Below are 20,769 nucleotides of genomic sequence, written 5' to 3' on the forward strand. Positions count from 1 at the left end.
ACAACTTTCTGAGTTTTTTAGATTTATGTATTTTTATGTATACAAGTGCTCTGTCTTCATACATTCCAGAAAGGGAATCAGATTCCATTACAGATGGTTATAAACCCCACGTGCTGGGATTGAACTCAGGAACTCTTGAGTTCTCAACTGCTCTTAACTGCTGAGTCATCTCTCCAGCCCCCAGTCTTCCTTAGATGGGGGATAGAGTCCACTTTGAGACCCACCTTGCTGGATTTTGGCATCTGCCACAGACTACCAAACACTCTCTGTGGCTCCACACACTGACTGATAAACCCAGTTTGTCATTTCCCTGCTCTGAACCATAAACATTTCTCATTTTCTCAACGTGCTAATCATCTCCTTCCTGGAGGAACTGTGGACTCTGAGAAGTTGGTTGGCCTCAGGCCTCCTCATTTATTCTTAGGTTCTTTTTCTTTTGTTTGCTGTAGCTCTAGACAAGAACACAGCCCAGGGCCGAAGCGCTGCAGAGGTGGCCCAGGATGTCCTTGTTGCTGTGGTGAAGAAGAAAAAAGATGTTCTCTTGACTGACTTTCTGCCGACCATGGCTGTCTACGTCAGAAATCTGGCTCCTGAGCTTTTCTTCAGAATCATGGCCTCTAGGGCCAGAAAAGAGCGGAAATCCAAGAACTCCTGATATTGGTAGAGTTGCTAGCTTAGGCCAGCCTGATCAGACTGAGTGCCACACCTTCCTGGGCTGGGACTGCAGTGCAAGAGGTCCACAGCTGAGACCTGGTGGATTAGCCCTTAAGGAGTGAAATAATGGAGTTGTGCGGGGACTCTAAAAGATGTAAAATAAATGACTGAACGGTGGGTCAGAGTTCACAGTAGAAGAACCACATGTCTTCTGAGCCTTGGACATACCTGATTTCAGAAGTGGCTCTGGAGGTTTGGGGACGAGGCATAATAGCACCCGACCCAAATCTAGCTTTTTGTTTTTTTCAAGTCAGGGTTTCTCTGTGTAGCCCCAGTAGTAGTTCCAGTGTCCTGGAACTCACTCTGTAGACCTCAGACTCAAGAAGCTACTAGCCTCTGCCCTCAACCGCAGGGCTTGGATCAAAGGTGTGTACCATCCCATCCCCATTCACCCCACCTTCCTAAATCTGCTCTTAGTTTGGCTTATTGGAGACCACTGACCGAATTCTTATGGAAGAGGCCTGAGGTAGAAGGCTGGTAGTCTTAAGATGGTCCCAGGTCCTCCTCTTACTATAAAAAGTGGGCGAGTGTGTGACGGGTGAGTTGGTGTATCTTATGTAAGCCAGATTTAGCACTAGTTTTCTCCCCTGGTCCTGCTAACTTTCAGTGACCTTGTAAGGGCACCGGGTATCATTCCAAGCTAAAGGTGAATCTGCTAGAGAGCAGTCAACAAGGAGAGCTGCTTGGCTCTGGTGTGATGTGGAAAAAGGCTCCGGACTGCAGACACTGGCTGTAGTTGGCACTTCTCGGGCAGTGCCTTGACTCCAGTTGGAAGACTTCCTCATAGAGGTCACACAGAGCTAGGAAAAGCCCTTGTGTTTACCTTTGACTTTTTGTTTTTCAAGACAGGGTTTCTCTGTGTAGCTCTGGCTGTCCTGGAACTCACTCTGTAGACCAGGCTAGCCTCAAACTCAGAGATCTGCCTGTGCAGCTCTGCCTCCACCTGTGTGTGCAGTTCAGACGCCACCACCGTCTGGCCACCTCTGATTTACAAAGAAAGTATGATGCGCAGGTCAACTTCATTTTCCAAGTGTAGAAAGAAACTGTTTCTATTACAGAAACAGAAAGCTGAAATCAGAGGTCCATTGGAGATCTTCCCAAGAGTAAAACTCCCTTACTATCTTCACTTAGCCCTGGGCCTGCTGAGTTGCCTTTACAATTATTTCCTTCCATCCCCTTCACTTCTATTTTAATGTACATCAGTTTTGTGACTATATGAAATTTAGGAGCCACAAATGTGAAAAACATATGCTGTCTTCTGAGACTGGCTTAATTCAAGGTATTGTCTACAGTTGGATTTGATTTTTTTGAAAATGTAGCTGAAGTCCAGTAATTGTGCAGCTTTCTTATCTCTCATTTCCTATCTGATGTTGGACGCTCAGGCTGGTTGCAATAGCTTAGCTACTGTGAGTCGTGCTGCAGCGCATACTGATGAACATCAGATGGTCTGACTCACATCCTTTGGGTGGCACAGTACATGGCAGATCTTTCTGGTGTTTTGAGAAACTTCTATACTGATTTCTGTACAGGCCTTACTGGTTTAGATTCTTACCAGCAGTGTGCAAGAGTTCCCTTTGTCCACATCTAGGCCAGCATTTGCTGTTTTCTTAATGACTGTTAACTGAAGTGAGAGCCAACTCTCCTTGCTTGATGGTTAGTGAGTCGGGAGTTCTCATGGTTTTGGCCATTTATATTTATCTCATCTTTTAGGGTTCATGTCATTACCTCACTTGGTTGCTTGCTTTTTATAAGTTCTTTGTGTATTCTAGATATTAACGCTCTCAGCTGTAAATGACAAAGTTTCTCTAATTCTCTAGGTTCTCTCCACTTAGTTAAGCTCCCCTTGCCTTTTAGTTTCGTGAGGCAAAACTAAAATTTATGACTTGCTGGCCTTGTCACCTGAGCTGTAGGGGTCCTGTTTATAAAATCCTTACTTGTGCCTAGCCTATATCTGGAAATATTTTCTTTTTCTTAACAGGTTTGAGTTTCACATCCTACATGAAGGTCCCTGGTCTATTTGAAATTGATTTATTTCTGTGCAGGGTGAGATACAAGATCTAGTTCATTCTTTCTTGACCATGTGGATGCCCAGGCTTCACAGCACCATTTGTACATTTTGGTATCTTAGCGATGTTTCTATGTCTGCTTATTTTGCTATTATGACTGTAGTATAACTTCAAACTATGCAAGGTGATGGCCTCCCACGTTTATTTATTTTGTTCATTCAAGTACTTTGGTTATATGGGGTCTTTTACACTTCTGAAATTTGCTTTCTAGTTAATGGCTTTTGAATTTTGATGCAATTACACTAAATCTGATTATCTGATGGTAGCCAGGTTCCTTTTTTCCCTCCCAGACTGAATCTCAGTAGTCAGGTATGGTTTCTAAGTCCTAATCCTTCTGCCCCTGCCTCTCAAGTGCTGGGACCATGCATGTGCTAAAGTGGTAAAGATCAGACCTAAGGCCTCATAAATATTAGGCAGTCACAAACTGAGCCACATTACCCAGCTCAAGACAGCTATTTCATATTAATTCTTGCAGCCCATTAGATTGGAAGTCTTCCCATCTTCTAGTGTTTTCAAGGTCTTTATCCTGTCCCTTTGCTGAGAATGCTTGTCAGTCCTATTTTTCTGGTGAAGTCATATAGAAGCATCATTTGCAAATAAGGATGCTTTTCCCTTTTCTCATTTGTGTTTACTGTTTATTTTAAGCTGTCGGCTTTGTATGTATGGGTTTTGTCTGGTGCATGTCTACTGTGCACCATGTGCAATGTCTGATGCCTGTGGAGGCCAGGAGAGGGCATCAGATTTTCTAGGACTGATGTTATGGACAGTTTTAAACTGCCATGTAGGTGCTGAGAATTGAACCTGGATCTTCTGCAAGAGCAGCCAGGACTCTTAATTATTGAGCCATCTCTCCAGTGACTTGTGTTTTTATTCTCTTGACCCTGCTAGGTGGTTAAAGAAGCTGCAGATAGCCTAACAGCCGTGTTGCAGACTTTCAAGTTCCCCAGGGAAAGATGAGTGTGTGACCAGACTGGGTGACTTATTTACCATGGCTCACACCTTGTCCTAGATGGTTCAAGACCTGTGGGTGAAATGTGGATACAGATCATGGTGGCCTCTTACCTTCCACAGATACCATCCATCCTCCTGCCAGGAAGGAGGAAGGACTCCTTAGTGTTCACAGTAAATCACAGTGCCAGGGGAGAATCAGCACCAGCAACAACTGTACTAGGACTGCCGCCTCTTCCCCAGTGGCACAAAGCTACAAAGCACCCAGCATGTACCTAGTGAACAGCAGCAAGCATACTCTCCCCTTCTGACGCTTGTTGGCTGGCACTTTGAGAAGGGTCATGTCCATCCATCTACCATTCTTTCCTCTCCATTAAATGAAGTAAGTCATAGCAACAGCACAGGATAGAACATCAAACTGTTGAGGCTGGTTTGGGAGACACTGGTAGGCAACTTAGAGCTACTAAGCCCTCACTCCACAAGAGAGGGCACCAAGGATTCATGTGACCCGAGTACTCAGAGACACTCTAGCCTTTGCCTCTCATGTCAGATGATGTCCTAAGCCCAAGTATGAGGGTAAGAGCCATCAGCAAGGCTCTGTTAATGCACAGCTCCTCCCAGCCAATCTGAGCCCTCTTCCTACCCAGAGCTGTATGTTTGGAAGGCTCAGCCCTGGCCTGCCTTCAACCCCTGCTCGTTTACTTTGTTCAGCTGCCACCTGATGTTGCACTGAGGCAGCACTGCTGACTTTGTTCTCTGTATTCCCCTGCCCCTTTCATCCTTAATTTCTTCAAGTACCTTGATGATAAAAGTTCAGTCTCCATCTTAATCTTGGAACCTGTGTGTCTGACCACTGATGATGCCTGACCTTGTAGCAGCCCATCCTGCAGGGCAGGCTCATGCCCCACAGGCTTAGGTCTTGCCTTGTAACAAGGACACAGCCACTGGACCAGGTGTGTGACTGGGGTGAGGCACAAATGGAAGGAGTTCCCCAGGATCTTCCTGTCCCTTTACTGTTAACTGCCCCTTTACTTTGCTCCTGAAAGTGATAGCAGGTAGGCAGTTGAGACTAGATTGCTTTATTAGATTCTTTCTGTAACCCACGCCCTGATGGGTCACAAAGAACTGTCAGGTGGGTTTCCAACAGCTGGTTCAGGCCATGTGACTTTTTCTTTCTTCTCAGCAGAGAAAGCTACTGTGAAAGCATTGTGGCTACCTCCAGAATTTGAGGTTCATAGGCTGCCCCGCCCCTCACAGCCCAGCCCAGCCCAGGCCCAGGCCCAGCTCCTGCTCTTCTGGCCAGGGGCCAGATCACCAAGATGGCGTTCAAAATCTGGGTTAGTCCACTTAACAAGAGTCACTTTGTTCAGTGCAGCTTGGGAAATAGGAAGGAGCTGTTTGTACCTGGTTTCTATTTTGGGCAAGAGCATCTGCTCAGCTGAAATGAGGTTCCCAGCCCATAGTCACTTCCCCCTCGTCCCCACATACATGCAATCTGATGTCCTGAAAGAACACAGCCAGACAAGGTAACTGCTTGTTACAAAAATCCCTCCCATGCTGTGCTTGCCCATCAGGCTCAAAGCCAGACTTCTGCCACTCAAGGGTTCTCACTGACAACCAGGTACCAACTCGCCCTTCAGACACTTCGTGGCTAAGGCAGTTATCTCTTCACCGTCCCTGGAACCATTAGTATTTCTACAGTACTTAGGATTAAACCACCATTTCTTATACTTTTTTGTGGGCTTTTAAAAAATGGCCCCAAACTCTGGACCTCTCCTATTATAAATAGCTCAATCAGTCACTCCTGTAATTCTCTAAACCTTTCTTCCCTTACATCCAGGTTAGGACCCCTTCCTGATTACAACTTTCTATGGAGAAGCTGGCTTAGCTATCTATCTACTAGAGACCACAGAAGTGCCATGCCCCAGCCTTCATGCAGGGAGTCATTTTCCACTTACTGCGAGCCTCAGGGGGAAAAAAACCCCACAAAGCTGGTCATGGTGGCACACATGCCTTTAACTCCAACACTCAGGAGGCAGACAGTGGATCTCTGAGGTCCAGGCCTGTGCCTGGTCTACATAGCAAGTTCCAGTACAGCAAGACAGTCTCAAAAAGAAACCTTGTATGTAAGACTCACTGTCCTGGGCAGGAGTCCCTCCCACAGCCTGGGGCACTGGGTTGAACTGAGGGCTACATAGTAACAACAGAGATTTCTGTGCTCTCTCTAAGTCAGTCTTTGGAGAAGGGCTTCTGGGTGTAGTGCTCCCAGGTGAGCCAAAGAGAAACCAAGGCCACCTTATCCTACTATATCCTTAAACAGTACATCACCAGTGGTAACAAACAAAATGGCCGAGGGGTACCATGACTGGGCTAGATTAGCAGGCCAGAAGCCAGGGTAGCTAGTTCTATTATGGTGTTCATTTCTTTCTGGCATGATGTTAACTTGAGCCAGTCTGCTGCACGGAGGCACAGCAGGGTGTGTCTGCAGCACTTGTCCATCCCACACACAGCAGCAGCTGCAGGTACAGGCAGAAAAAGAGAACAGAAGTTGAAATTCTCATAATTTTAATGGTCAATAGCTTCCGGTTGGCTTCTGAATGGTATAGTTAAACAACATACTTAAGACACCCCCACAGCAGGTTCATACCCCTCAGAAAGTAGCATTGGCTCCTATCCATATTCCATTGCTCAGTCACACTTCCACAGCCCAGGAGCCACTCCTGGGTTATGGAAGTAGATATCTTAGTGTAATGAGCTGAATAAACCCCTGGCACTCCCATGATCTGTTATTTTTGCTTAAAAAAATAACAAGTATTAAACCAAATACTTTCCCAGGTGCTGTTGCTTCACAGAGAAAACCCAGTGTTGCTGTAGGGATCTGAGTCCTGTGGGCCCTGTGGTTCTGCTTCTCGTCCCACTCTCCTGCAGTCATACAGCATAGAGCTCATAAACCTTCTTTACACAGTACACCAGGGCAGCCAGGGCTATTGTGTTGTGCAGTCTCTTTCTGTGCAGGTCGTCCTTCCGAACCAGCACCACTGGTGTGGAGGAGGTGAGCGTGTGCAGAGGCAGGCGGGACAGTTTATAGGCATCATACTCCACCTGGTACTTGCAGCAAGGGTCAAACTGCCAGGAGATCCCATAGAGGGTACAGCAGGCCAGGCTCAGCACACCAGCAGGCAGGGAGATGTAGTGGGAGTAATCCAGGGGCAGTGCCAATGGGGTGAAGAGGCAGGCAGTACCTGCCAACACAGCCGTCTTGTGCAGGCAATTGCCTACAGTGATCCAGCGTGCTGTCTCATCTCCAATTCGGGTGGGCTCTATCACAATGTACTTGTACTGGGCTTCCAGCGCCTGCTCCAGCTCATACTCAAACTGGTCCTGGGCATTCTCCCCACTGTAGATTTCATGCACAATGTAGCAGTCTGTAGCTGACAGGCTAACCCTTTAGTGGAGGGAAAAGACAAGGAGGTTAGGTTGAACAGTCTAACCTATTTGGGTGTGTAGAGTTGGGCAAGTGTTTGCCTCAAGCCTCAAGAACATCCTACTTATAGGTTTCTTTGCTTCATAGCCCAACCTACAAGACAGCATTTTTTTCCCCTGAAAGAAATAGTGAAACAAAAAGGTCACAAAGGTAGGCAGGTGTGGTGGTCCACACCTTTGTTCTCAATACTCTGTAGGCAGAGGCAGGCAGATCTCTGTGAGTTTAAGACCTGTCTGGTCAACATAAGTGAGAAAAAAGACTGTATTCCAAGTACATGGTAGGGGGAACCCCCATACCCAGACCAGCAACTCCCTTAGTAAAAAGGCAATGGCTTGGACTCAGGCAATACAAATACTTTACCCTAAAATAGTGACTGCAATTAAGCTGGGTTCAGGTATGGCTTAATTAAATCATAAGCCCCAAGTCAGGTGTGCTCGAGGGAGAAGGCTATTCCTTGGGGTGGGACCAGAAGCCTCAGCATGGGGGAGGTGGCTCAGAGACAAAGCTTGTCTAGTCTGCACAGGGCCCTTGGACTTACCCCTAACACCACACACACACACACACACACACACACACACACACACACACACACAAATAAAAATAAATAAAGCCACAGCATGGGACATGTTCAAAGCAGCCTGTCCATTGTCATGCCATTTTGCAAGCCACCTGAGAGCCCCCAGGAAGCTGGCAATCCCAACTGGAAAGCAGTCTGTTCCCATGAACATCTGTGGACTTTCTCCATTTAGAGTAAAGTTCAAGGGGAGGAAGGTGAGAGCAGGCCACTGCAGCTGCTTCTTCACAACAGGACACAATTATTGTCATACACTTTAGCCAATAAATAAACTTGAGGTCTTTCCGGCTCATGGTCAGAGTTGAGACTAGCCTAGGTGGCACACAGTGGCAATACCAGCACTCTGGAGTCTGCACCAGGGCAGAGTTCCCGGCTGGCCTGAGCTGCACGAGGAGACCCTGTCTCAAAAACAACAATGTCCCTTGCTGGTACAGGACAGGCAATGGATTCTGTTTTCAAGTGGGTGCACTCATGGCCAAGAAATTCCCTTTGTGGTCTCATGCTCATCAGCTAATAAAAGCCAAAGCACCAATTTACATACCCACCCATAAAACAGATTCCAAGCAGAGCTACTTCCAAACCATCCCAAGTCCTGCCAACTTTCAAAATGGGAACAGGGCACCTCCCTGTGCACAGACTATTCTTCCCCCACTGTGGAACTCAAGGCAAAAGGTGGGTTGAAGCTGGAAATGCCAGTAAGCTTTAGTGCCATGGCCGCCTCTGCCCTTTAGGCTGTGGCCATCCTGAACACAGGAGAAAGTTTGTCTCAGTAAAGCATATTCAGCACATACAACAGACAGCTCCATCTTTAAGAAAATGTATCACTAGGCAGATGACACTTCTGATTTCTTCCTGGCCAGTCCCCAGCGCCTTCTGCATAACTAGCACCCAATCTACCCAGGCCAGCCTGAGAGAGCCTTTCTCTTGCTATTTGTCAAGACAAATGAGTGAGCATGTTCATGGTTCTAGACATGTTTAGAAATGGGAGGCCAGAACTCCATAAAGTGGAGTGACATGAAACAGACACAGCCAGGGGAGAGCTCTGAGTCAGTGGGTCTTGACTCTCAGGTCCTCACTACAGGCAGTTTTGTGAACATCAGAGCTGTGTTACAGCAGCTATAAACACAGGCATGCCTACCCAATCCTTGTATTCCTGAGTTGGTTCTGTAGACCAGCTCAAAACCCTTTCCTACCCATTATGGACTTGGCCTAACTATACAGCATGAAAATCAAAGCAAGCAACAGAGGAAGCAGGAGTACTACACAGGCAGTCTTTCAAGTTCACAGGTAGACAGCACCTATACAGTATTGCTATGGGACAGCTAGTTAAGGAAAGTAGTCCCTGAGTCTCCTTTGGGACGGTAGAATCTTTAGAGAAGTGTATTTCCAGAAAGAGATGGAAACACTCAAACCAAACATTCACGAAGCACAGTCCCTTATTTGAAGGACATGGGATTAGACAAGCACCAGCCGTTTGTTAAGCCCTAGTAGGAGTGAGTCCTGCATGCCATGGCATATGTGAGTTTTGAAGGGTCTCATCTACCTCAGTAACTGGTGCTGAACTCCCCAGGAAAGAGCCAAGTCCAGCCATCTCTCAGCCACTCCAGTTCGAGTGGCTGGCTATTATGTTTGACTCAAATCCCAGCCAAAAGGCCAGGTAATGAACAAAAAGCTTGGTTTCCACACCAGTGAAAATGGAAGTAGGACAAGTGATGGGCAGGAGCTGGCCCTAAACTGGAAAGCCCTGGGCCTTAAATTCTAGGTGATTTAACCATTAGATCTGTAAACAGAACAAAAACAATTACTATTGCTGTTGCCACTGGCTGAGTATCCCTTGTCAGAACAGTGTTCTGGACTTTGGATGTGTTCAGATTGGAGAATAGTCAACAGACATAAGATGTTATGGAGACATGCCCTAAATGGGAAGAGGAATTCAGTTTTGTCCTTGCCTTGTAAAAGCTGTGCAGTCTAGTTTTATGTCAACTCAACACAAGCTAGAGTCAACTGAAAAGGAGAGAATCTCAATTGGGAATATGCCTCCATAATATCCAGGGACAGAACATTTTCTTAGTGATTGATGTGGGTGGAAGGGAACTTGTGGGTGGTTCCATCCCTTGGGCTGGTGCACCTATGTCCTATAAGAAAGTGGGCTGATGTAGGTGCCTGTGGTCCATGCTCCTGATGACTGACTCGACTAACTGGATGCGACTTTTGCCATGGTATTGATTACCGTAGACTCAGTTGAGAAAGGACATAGACGGTTTCAGTAACAACCCCAATGCCCTTCCTAACCCCCCCCCAAAAGTGACAGTCTATACAGAAAGACATTTAAGAGAACTCTTAAAATGGCTTCTGGTGGGGGTCTGGGTAGTGAATGATTCCGTTTTAAGAGGCTAGTCATTTGGGCTGGAGAGGTGGCTCAGTGATTAAGAGAACGGACTGTTCTTCCAGAGGTCCTGAGTTCAAATCCCAGCAACCACATGGTGACTCACAACCATCTGTGACAAGATCTGATGCCCTCTTCTGGTGTGTCCAAGGACAGCTATAGTACTCACATATATCAAATAAATAAATCTTAAAGAAAAAAAAGCTAATCATCTATATGGGCAACACATATTGAACTTGTTTTTCTTAACTCTTTGGGGAGGGCGGGGCAGGTTAAGTCCCAAGGATATGTGTGTGGGGCAAACCTGAGAGGACTAGGAAGTAAGGTTGCTTAAGTATCATGATGTGAAATTCCCAAAAAATCAATAAAAATATTACGAAAAAAAGAAGAGAAGTGGGCTGAGCAAGCCATGAGGGGCAAGCCTTAAGTAAACAGCACTCCTCTATGGCCTGTCTGTGTTAGCTCCTGCTTCTAGGTTCCGTCCCTGCTTGAGTTCCTGTCCTGACTTCCTTCACTGATAGTCTATGGATGAGGAAGTGTAAGCCCAATATAAATCCTCCCCCCCACTTGCTTTAGTCATGGTATTTGATCATAGTCATAGTAATCCTAAGACACAAGTGACCCTAAGATATTTCATATGGTATTTTCAGTGCACCTGCATTGTGACTGCCTGTTATGCCAATAGTGTGGGATTTTCCACTTGTGACATCAAACGAGCACTCAAAGTTTCAAAATTTGAAGCTTTTCAGTTTAGAGATATAATACTGTACCCCCTGCAATGACACTTCAATGTGAAATGACAGCTGAGCATCAGGGGTTAAGGGACGCTAACAACAAAATGTCAAGAGAAATTGAGTCAAGGGGAAAAAGGCAAAGTAGAGAGCCCTGTTTATAATACAACTCTTGTTCTGTGTGAGTTGTATGCATGTAGAAGTGCTCAGGTAGGTATGTGCACTTGGAGGCCAGAGGTCAGTGTTGTTTTTCTCTCCACCACCTAAACGCTCTACCATGTTTTTTTCTGGGTAGCCCTGGCTGTCCTAGAATTCAGTTTGTAGACCACCAGGAAGTTCTCGAACCTTGAACTCAGAGATCTGCCTGCCTCTGCCTCAAGTTCTGGGGCTAAGGGCTTATGCTGCAATGACCTGGCTCCACTTTATTTTTAAACAAGGTCTCTCACTGTCCCTGGAGTTTGCCAAATGGCTAGACTGGCAGGGCAATGAGAGTTTCAAACACCCGTTTGTCCCTTCCCTCCCCCAGCACTAGGGTTCCAACAGTCTGGCACACCAGCTTTTATTTACCCCCCACCCACAACAAGCAGAGTGAGTGCCTTATTCACTGAGCCATCTCCCCAGCCACTTTCCACTAAATGACCTTTGACCCTATACTTGGCACAATCTCTGGTACTTAATTAAGAACACTGTCCTAACACTGGGTGAGGGGTCACTCCATCCTAACCCATCAGTGGGACAGGTAGCAACCTTACATCACTATCTCAGGTCATGCATGGGCCATGCCTAGATCAATCAGTTTTGTGTAAGGGAGGGAAACAGGAGCCACTTGGAAATGCTGGCATTGTAGCAAAGCTGCAACTCTCTGTGAATAAGTGAAACTCTGGGTTACAGGTACCCTAAGAATGTCTGCAGGCTGTATATAGAGCTCTGTAGTTCCTGCTTTACCCCCACCCAAGGCAAAGCCTTAAATGTCAGTCTTCCCAAAGTCTAAAAATATCTGTTCAAGAGCCAAGTCTGTTTAGAGCTGAACTATATGATGAGAGCAAAATCTGCCCAATAAGTGAGGAAAGAGATAAGGCACAGCATCCTGTAATGGGCATAACCAAGCATGAAGCAAGCGCCTTTCATGCTTCACTTAGGCACAGAGCTAAAAAGCTGTTTGTTAGGCCTGTTTCCATTTGTCAACTATGAAAAGTAAGGAAATGAGGCTTCACGAGCCAAGATGCAAGGTAGTCTCTGCTATGTGGGAAAGGCAAGGCTTGCTTTCTACTCATTAAGTACAAGGTTTTTGGTTTTGTTTGTTTTCAAACAGGGTATCCCTGCCTTGAACTCACAGAGATCTGCCTGCTGAGTCCTGGGACTCAAGATGTGAGCCATGGCTGCTTGACTGAAACACAAATTTTATTATTCTCTGTGATAAAATACACACAACAAAATTTAGCACCTTGTTAAATACAACTACACCATTATAGCACTAACCTCTAGAAGGTTTAAATCCAAATCTTATACACTAAACCCCCTTGTACCCAACACTTTGTTTTATTCTACTCAGCTATTCTAGGCACTACACATACTCATGGAGTATTTGTTCTCGTGTTGGGTGTCCATTTCATTTCAATGTTCATGTATATATTTTTGTATTGGGGAAGAGAGTAGAAAAGAAAGCAGCCCCTATTCTGGGTCCTACTCAGTGGCAGCTTCTTGTTCTTTGAAGGAAGACTTTGAGGAAATACAAGTTGTTTGGAAAAATCCAGGTGTAGTTGCTTTGTATGCTTTGATGGGTAGGAGAGATGAAGTGAAGTGTGAAGGCCCCTCACCCTCCATCTTGCCTCAGACTATGTCCTGGAACCCTGGGGCGGAGAAAGCGCCACCTTTATTCCTGCTTCTTGGGGTTGTTTACTGTCACGTAGTGATAGAAAACCACAAGCAAGAAAAGCGACACACCCAACACGTAGAGATGCACGCTCTTCATCATCCTGACTAGCTCCACCCAACTCTGACACTACTGCCACACAAACTCAGGTCTCATTACAGATGGTTGTGAGCCACCATGTGGTTGCTGAGATTTGAACTCAGTACCTCTGGAAAAACAGCCAGTGCTCTTAACCGCTGAGCCATCTCTCCAGCCCCCCAACATTTTTTGATAAGACTTCCTGTGTAAATAGTCTTCTAACCTCCACTTGCACACTGTGGTATGACTGCACACAAATAAAGTTTAAAGAAAAGTTAATTACAGCAAAATGAAGCAAAGAAGCATGTGCATGTAGAAGCCAGAGCAGGATGTCAGGTATTCTCTTTCCCTGGCTACCTTACTGTCTTAAGACAGGGAAAGTAAATAAAATGTGCTGTCTTTTCTGTCAGAGGGTTAAATGAAACAAAGGAAGTTACCTGCAATCTGTGTCTCCTTTGGTGAGGATTTGGGTTTGTTCTTCTGACCACTGGGACCTGCCTATGGGCTTACTCTTCCTATTACTAGGAGCTCTGATTTTAGGACAGCCCATAATCTAACATTTGTCTAAGGCCCTGGTTTTGATCAACAATGGGTCAGAAGCCTAGCTCATTCTCTGCTACAGAAAAGTCCAATGCAAGCCTGGGTTATATGAAACCCTATCTCAAAAACAAACAAAACCCAAGTATTTATTCAATAATCTATAACCTTCAGAGCACAGATCACCCATGGGGCACCCCACTGCTAAGGCAGGGGTAGGGGGAGGAGAAAGTGTGTGTGAGTGTGGGGGGGTCGTCTCTAGATCCAGAATTCAATCAATCTATGGTCCACTTCCTAGGCCCCAGATTCCCAGGCAGGGTTCAAATGAAAACTCACATCTGTCTAGGCTAGCAATTGGAGCTTGGGCCTTTTAAAAAACAAACAACAAACCAAGGATATTTCCATCAAGGTATCCCCATCTAGCTCTGCCTGAATGCAACAGGTTCTGGAACAAAAATATATGTAATAAGGAACAGGAGGAGAAAAACTATTGTGGCACAATAACAGTGCCCTTCCAGAGAACACCCACATTAGGTGGCTCACAATCACTTGCAACTCCAGCACCATGACACCCACAACTGCCCATACTCAACGTGCACACTCAAACAACATTAAAACAAATCTTGCATGCATCTTTAATCTCAGCACTTGGGAGGCAGAGGCAGGTAGACCTCTGAGTTTGAGGCTGGCCTAGTCTACAGACTGAGTTCTAGGACAGCAGGGCTACACAGAATAACCCTGCCTTGAAAAACAAAAACACTTTGCTGTCCCAAGCCACTTTTCTTGGCCTCCCAAAGCACTGCAGCAGTCTGAGGACCTGGCTGAGTGCAAAAGAGGACAGGAGTAAAACATCTATAGCTGTTTAAATGTAAGCTAATTGATAAAGTAAAAACCTCAGCCCTCTGGCACAGTACCATTTCAAGCACTGACAGACAGAGACAACTAGTGGCATCCCCAATAACCAGCCTTCATCTGAAGAACTGTGGTGAGAATGCAATGGTTCCTCTGGGCCCATTAGAGTTGCTATCAGCACAAGGACCCAAACAGGCAGTAAGAATGATCCTCGTACACTCTGCCTCAGGGATCACACTTCCCACCCCAAACAGCTCTTCACTCACTGAAGAAGCAAGCCAAGGCCAACCCAAGCTGGGGAAAGGCCTTGGCATATTTGTTGCTCCTCCACGGACATTGTCAACCTAGCCTTTCTCAGAGGTGGGATCCACTGGAATGAGCTTGTAGAACTGACAGTGAAGTAGTTATCAAAGCAAGTGGAACTCAGGCAGCTTGAGTAAAACCCAGTAAATAGAAATATACCCCAAAGGCTAGACCATGGTAGAGACAAACTTACACATTCAGGTCTGTGAGCAGAGTATGTGGCTCAGCTGTGAGTGCAGTCATCTCTCACTAGCCAACAGGCAGAAACCCCCATCCCCATCCCAATAGCTACAGATCAAGACTTTGGTATATGCCCCAGGCCTGCTCATCTCATCTAGACCAGAAGAAATGTCTAAAATCCCTAGACTTCCCAGCTCTAAAAGGATCAGAGCGGAAAGGGGGTCTATCACCCCAGGAATGTAAACAATGGCTGCAATAAGTACTAATCCTATAATGGCCACTGGGACCTTGTCCCCCCCACTATATGCACAAATGACATGGTCTTTCAAGAAAAGGTGGCAGGGAAGGAGGTGAAGGCAACCAACCCCATGATAACTTGCTGCCTAACAAATGCCCAGAACAGGGGAAGGAAACTTGAATACCCCCAAGCCACCCTGTGTATCATAATCAGATACAGATACAGATCTAAAAAACGGAACTCAGAGTACAGGGCCATACTCACATTCCAACAATCATGGAGATCTCAGGGGCTCTGAGAGCAGCACCAAGTGGCCCAAGAAAGGATAGGCAGGGCTGTCTGAGAGCTGGTCCAGGCTGGCACTCAGGTGGTAGAATACAGATACCTGCTCTGCTTTCCTAGATGGGTAAGTGTGCCTCAAAGAGGCCAGCAGGACAAACGGCAATCTGTTTGCTGTGCTCGCTGTCAGTATGCTCAATTTGGACAAGAATTCGGGTTACAGCTCAGAGTTTGATGTTCTTCATTACAAATACTGTTGTTTCCCTAGATTTAATGGAGTGGAGAGAAGAATCAACACACAAGCAGCTCTGTTTGCTCCTTTCCCCCTCCAATTTCAATCTACACCAGTACTGTTCCTATCTACTTCACTGATGGAAAACTCCCTACACTTAGTCATTAGCCATAATAAGTACTGGACACCACACACATGGTCTACTATCTGAGAGCTACACTTTTCACTGTATTTAATTTTAACTTCAATTTAATTGCCACATATGGCTAGCAGCTACTGAACTGCTACAAAAATTGTCACTTGGCTCTAGTACTAACTAGCCTGTGTTTCTGGACTTAACAGGCAAAGCAAGAACCACTCACTGCACACTAAGCTGACAACCAGCACAAAGCAGGGCCTTAAATACAACATATGCTCCCGAGTATGCAGCCACTGGCAAATACGATGTCTGTTAAAAGCCCTGGCCATTCCAGCCCTTGCCACAAACCACACAGCATCCCCTTTGGTTTCAGCATAGAGCAGGCAGCAAGGTGTGAGCAACTCTGTTAGTGCTCTTAACATGAAGCTGAAATTTGAGTCAGTCCAAATGTGACATGGAACAAAGTCACTTAGCCAAGAGCCAATAATACACTCAGTCTTCATAATCTATGGTGCTGAGCATACAATTATTCTGGCCTGCTCCACCCAGTCAGGCCACCAAGTGAGCAGCAATGGAGGTGTGCCCAGAAGTCAGTTTGCTAGCCAGGAGGAGTTATGTTTCCATGCACTCTTAGAGTGGGAGGGCCTTAAGGAGATGGGATCCTGAGGATGAATCCTTCCCACAAAGGCCAACAGAGGGGTAACCTCCAGCCACTAGAAGGAGGGCAGATGGCAACTCTCAAATCATAAAATCAGATACCCATTCCTGGCAGACATACAGCAGTCTACATGCTAGGGTAGAGCCTTCAGTTCATGGCCAAAGGTCACAACCTGAACACCTACAGGACCCAGGAAGATAACCTTAATTAGTCAAGATGTCAGGTGAGAAGCAAACATCACTTGCACTGAAGAGTCAACTACTATCTAGCTTTATAGTGAATTCTGCCTGCATTTAATTTAAATTCCTTTTAAAAATTACTGAAGTGTAACCAACAAAGCCTGGACGACAAACTTTTTAAATATTTGTTTCAACACAAAGGAAAAAAATTTTCTCTATTTTCTTAGCAAGGCTCCTTTCCCATCCTTGAGGCATGTATGTTGGGCCCTTTCAGTCTGGGTCCAAAAACAAAAGTTCGATAGGGTGTGAGGCCCACACCTTTATTCCCAGTGCTTAGGAAGCAGAGGCAGGCTGATTTCTGTGAAGTCAAGGCCAACCTGGTCTACAGTGTGGATTTCTGAAGAGCCAGAGCTACACAGTGACTCTAATGACTCTACCCACATGGCTCTAAAAACAAGCAAACAAAAATATATCTTTGTCTGATTCTGGGTCTTCTAGAACAGTTCTTCCCAGTTACTAATGGGCTGAAATTAAAATCCCGGAGGCATTCTGAGGGATTTAAGGACATGAAAAACAAGATAACCTCTCTGGCTGTTCTTATCTGTCTAAAAAATAAGTGGGAGTTAGAAAAACCACTCCTTGCCACTGTTTTTCCATGCCACTCTAAATGCAGAATAGATTATTTAGCATAAATGAACTGGAGTAAAACCTATCACTGCTGCCAAGCAGGAAGAAGACTCGTGTGGGATGGAAACGCTTTCTGTAAGCAATAGCAAGAAACATGGGATGCACCACTCAAAAAGGAACAATGCAGATTAGTTGAGACACAACTTTTATGGTTGACAGTGCTCTTTGGAAAAGGAGGAAAAAGCCAAACTTTCCTTTTTTCCCCGACATCCACAGTAAAATGTGGAGGACTTGACTGTGCAGGTTAATCCAGTAGCGCCACGGATATACTCCCCACCTCCCCAAACTTCTTGTGGTTGAACAGTTTCTAGTAACCTATTAGCTAAAAATAATTCCCAGAAGGAAAAAGCTACAAGTTCAACATGAAACACGTCAACTACTCTTGTCATCCGGAAATCACTAGAAGAAACAAACCCCTAGCGCCCCCAAACGCATCCAGTAGAAAAGGTCACTATAAAGGACTTAGGGTAGAAGTGCTTGAAGAGAACCCTCAAAAAGTGGCGACGATTGCTCGCTCAGGCGGCGGCCAGGCTCAGGCTCTTGGAGGTGCGCCCGGCACGCGGCCGCTCTCAGCAAACGCCCCTATATAGCACACCGCCCCGCGAATCCCATCCCTCCTCTCCCAGGAGCCCCTCCACGCCACACCAGGCGCCCAGGCCGAGAGGGCCACGTGGGCGAGCCAGCGGCCCAGAGCCCATACACCGCTCGGTAGGACAGCGTGGCGGCCCTCGCAGCCACTCACCCAGGCTCACGGCCCGCCCGGTTGCGGGTCGCCGCCCCTCCTAGTCGCGCTCCCCTAGTTCCTGGCCGTCGCGCCGCCCCGCTCCTCCCACACCTAGGCCCCCGCGGACTGGGCCCCGCGCGTGGTGGGCATACGATCTGGAGTCGCGCGTGGCACAGAAGCTTCTCCGGCTCTGCGGTCGACCTCCACCCGCGGCCGCGAGCTCAGCTTACCTCTCTCGGGAGCCGCCGCCGCCCGGACCCAGACGCCTCCTTCCCCACGCGGCCATCTTGGAGACTCTCGGTTCGTCGGGGGCTGGAGCCGACGCGGCTTGGGGCGCGCGCGGGCCGAAGGGAAATGTAGTCCGGTGAGCCGCGCGTACGCGTTGGGAGGTTGCGAGCGGACTCTATTGCCCACAATGCCTCACGCCGGAAGCCTGCTGTAAGTTGCCGCGCGCAAGAGGGCGAGGGGTGGGCTCCGCCTGAGGAAAGAGTCTCTGAGTCGCAAAGTGCGAGTCGCTGCGCCCACCGCCTGGACGTCCTTGGGCGCCCAGAGTGAGTGGCTGAAGGAGAGCGGAAAGAAGGCGCCTACCACTCCCAGAGCGCTTCGCGCGACGATCCCGCCCTCACGGCCTGAGAGGCCCAACCCTTGGCCTCGGCCCTGTTGCCCTTCACTGTGGCTTCGGCCGCTGGGGGCCTGCGTCCCCCAGTTCTCACACTTTACAATGATTTGAGCAGCCTAACCTCCATTTCTCTCTTCCCATCTTCAGAACCGAACTCGTGCGCCTCCAGTGGAAAGGTTACCTCTGCTTCCTCAGTGTCAGTTGCCTCCTTCTCCTGACCGGAACGTGCCAGGCTGACAAATACAGAGACTTTCAGGGTCTGTAGATGTGCTTGACCTAAAGCGCCTTTTCCTCCCAGTCAGGTTTTAAGCTTGTCCGGTTTCTATAAAGTTCCTGGTTTTCCAATTGAATATGCAGCCCCGCCTCCAATTGCCAAACGAACAGCAATTCAAGTGTGGCACTAGAATAAAGATGTGTAGAGAGACGTCAAGAATAAGGTATGAGGGGCTGCAGTTCGGTGCACTGACTGCTCTCCCAGGGGACTCTGGATCAATTTCTGACACATGGCAGCTAACAACAGTCTGCGTTGCAGTAATGTCTGACGCCCTCTTCTGGCCTTACAACCACAGCACACATGTAGTGCACAAAACAAACAAAACCCAAAAACCAAACCAAACAAACAAAAAACCCCACCCAGATTAAAAAGTAAGTAAATAAATAAATGCCAGTTGATAGTGCCTGGAACCCCTTCTCTGCCTGGGTTAGAGAAGGCAGATGATGGCTAAGGACTTCAGTTTATGCATTTTTCCAGATCACCAGCCCATTCCCAACCTGAGTATCTTTGTAAATTTTTTAAAAATAAATCGCCTCTATTGTTAACTATGCATCTCTGATACAGTTCTTTGTCCTGATACCGAAGAATCTAGGAACTTAAGCAGGTGGCCCCTGTGACTCATCCCGGAGGTCAAAATCTGTTTTCTCTCCCATTTCCCCCTTCATAATTTACAGTCTTTCACTTTTCCAGGAACATTTGTGGGAAAGCTCTCAGGACCCTGATAATAGTGCAGGGGCATGCTCTCTTTCCCATCATCCTTCACTTCTCTGTGTTTCTGCCACTATAGTGCCCTATAGTCACTGCCTAGGGGATGTCTGGACCCTCTTCTCAGCCCTACTGTAATATGAGCAAAAATAATGTGCACAGACCAGGGACTGCCAAACCCACATTTAAACTGGGAGGCAGCTGGCCAGGAGGGTCCACCTTTACTGGGGAGGCCTTCGAGGATCTAGTGTTTCAATGCCAAGTCTGAGACATGATGGATCCCATTGGGGATTTATGTCCCTGCCTTAGTTTTGTTTTTTGTTGCTGTGATAAAAATACAAAAGCCTCTTAAGGGAGAAGAGGATTTATTTGGCTCAAATTTCAGGTTACAGTCTGCAGTGGTTTTAATAATGGTCCCTATAGGCTCATAAATTCGAATGTTTGATTCCCAATTGTACTGTTCAGGAAGAATTAAGGAGGTGTTGCTTTATTGTTGAAGGTTATTGTCACTGGTTATGGGTTTGAGGTTTCAAATGCCCATGCCAGGCCCTGTTCTTTCTGCCTGGTATAAGCTCTCTGTGACTGCTTCTACACCTTCCTGCCTGCTGCCATGCTCCCCACCATAATGGTCATGAAGTCACCCTCTGAAACTGTGAGCAAACTTCTAATCAAATGCTTTCTTTCTTGAGTTCAGTTGTTCATGGTGTCTCTTCACCACAATAGAAAAGTTAACTGACAGCCCATCATGGCAGGGGAGTCATAGCAGCAGGAACGTGAGAGCACTGTCACAGGACATGCACAGTAAAGAGCATAGAATAGTGTATTAATGTGTGTGTAAGCCAATAAACCTTTTCTTCCCCCCACTTCTGATCATAATGTCTCATCATTGCAATAGTAACCCTAACTAAGACATTACCCACCACATATCCATAGAACAAACTAGAGATTCCCCAGCCCTGCCATGACATATGTCATTAATCCCAGCACGTGGGAGGCAGAATCAGGCAGATCTCTGTGAGTTTGATGTCAGCCTGGTTTACAAAATGAGTTCCAGGGCAGCCAGGCCTACAAAGAGAAATCCTGTCTGCAAAAACAAAAAGACTTCACTTTCAGATGACAGTAGATACATCATGTTGACAATTAAAACTCACCGTTATAGCCCTGACTGGAAATGGGCCAGTGTTGGGATAGAGTTTACTGCTGACAATATGGGCAGATATAAGGTAGCCACATTGATGTAAATAATAATGCACAGGTGACTGTTCCTGGTCCTGCACTGCAAGTCTTTCCTATGCTGCAGCCATTTTTC

At 46.7% G+C, this 20,769-nt stretch overlaps 2 protein-coding genes across 8 annotated transcripts in view; one reads left to right on the forward strand and one right to left on the reverse strand.

The window, feature by feature from the left end:
• DHRS7B (dehydrogenase/reductase 7B) overlaps positions 1-3,452 on the forward strand; it is a 41,172-nt gene extending 37,720 nt beyond the window's left edge. For all 6 annotated transcript variants that reach the window (XM_080923391.1, XM_080923386.1, XM_080923389.1 and 3 more), the window contains exon 7: positions 450-3,452. In XM_080923391.1, the coding sequence (XP_080779517.1) occupies positions 450-655 (206 nt within the window). In that variant the 3' untranslated portion in view covers positions 656-3,452. The remainder of the gene's footprint in view (positions 1-449) is intronic.
• Positions 3,453-6,276: 2,824 nt separating this feature from the next.
• On the reverse strand, positions 6,277-18,833 carry TMEM11 (transmembrane protein 11). Of its 2 annotated transcripts, XM_080922314.1 has the most exons (3): positions 18,093-18,241; positions 15,229-15,507; positions 6,277-7,173 (listed from the first exon to the last, which is right to left on the reverse strand). In XM_080922314.1, exons 2-3 carry the CDS (start codon positions 15,240-15,242, stop codon positions 6,657-6,659), a joined length of 531 nt encoding a protein of 176 aa, XP_080778440.1. In that variant the 5' UTR covers positions 15,243-15,507; positions 18,093-18,241; the 3' UTR covers positions 6,277-6,656. The 2 variants fall into 2 exon arrangements, with proteins under 2 accessions (XP_080778440.1, XP_080778439.1); XM_080922313.1 differs by lacking the exon at positions 15,229-15,507 and having other exon boundaries at positions 18,093-18,833.
• Between the last annotated feature and the right edge of the window lie 1,936 nt (positions 18,834-20,769).

The sequence above is a fragment of the Micromys minutus genome, assembly GCF_963924665.1.
Source record: "Micromys minutus genome assembly, chromosome: 10".
NCBI lineage: Eukaryota > Metazoa > Chordata > Mammalia > Rodentia > Muridae > Micromys > Micromys minutus.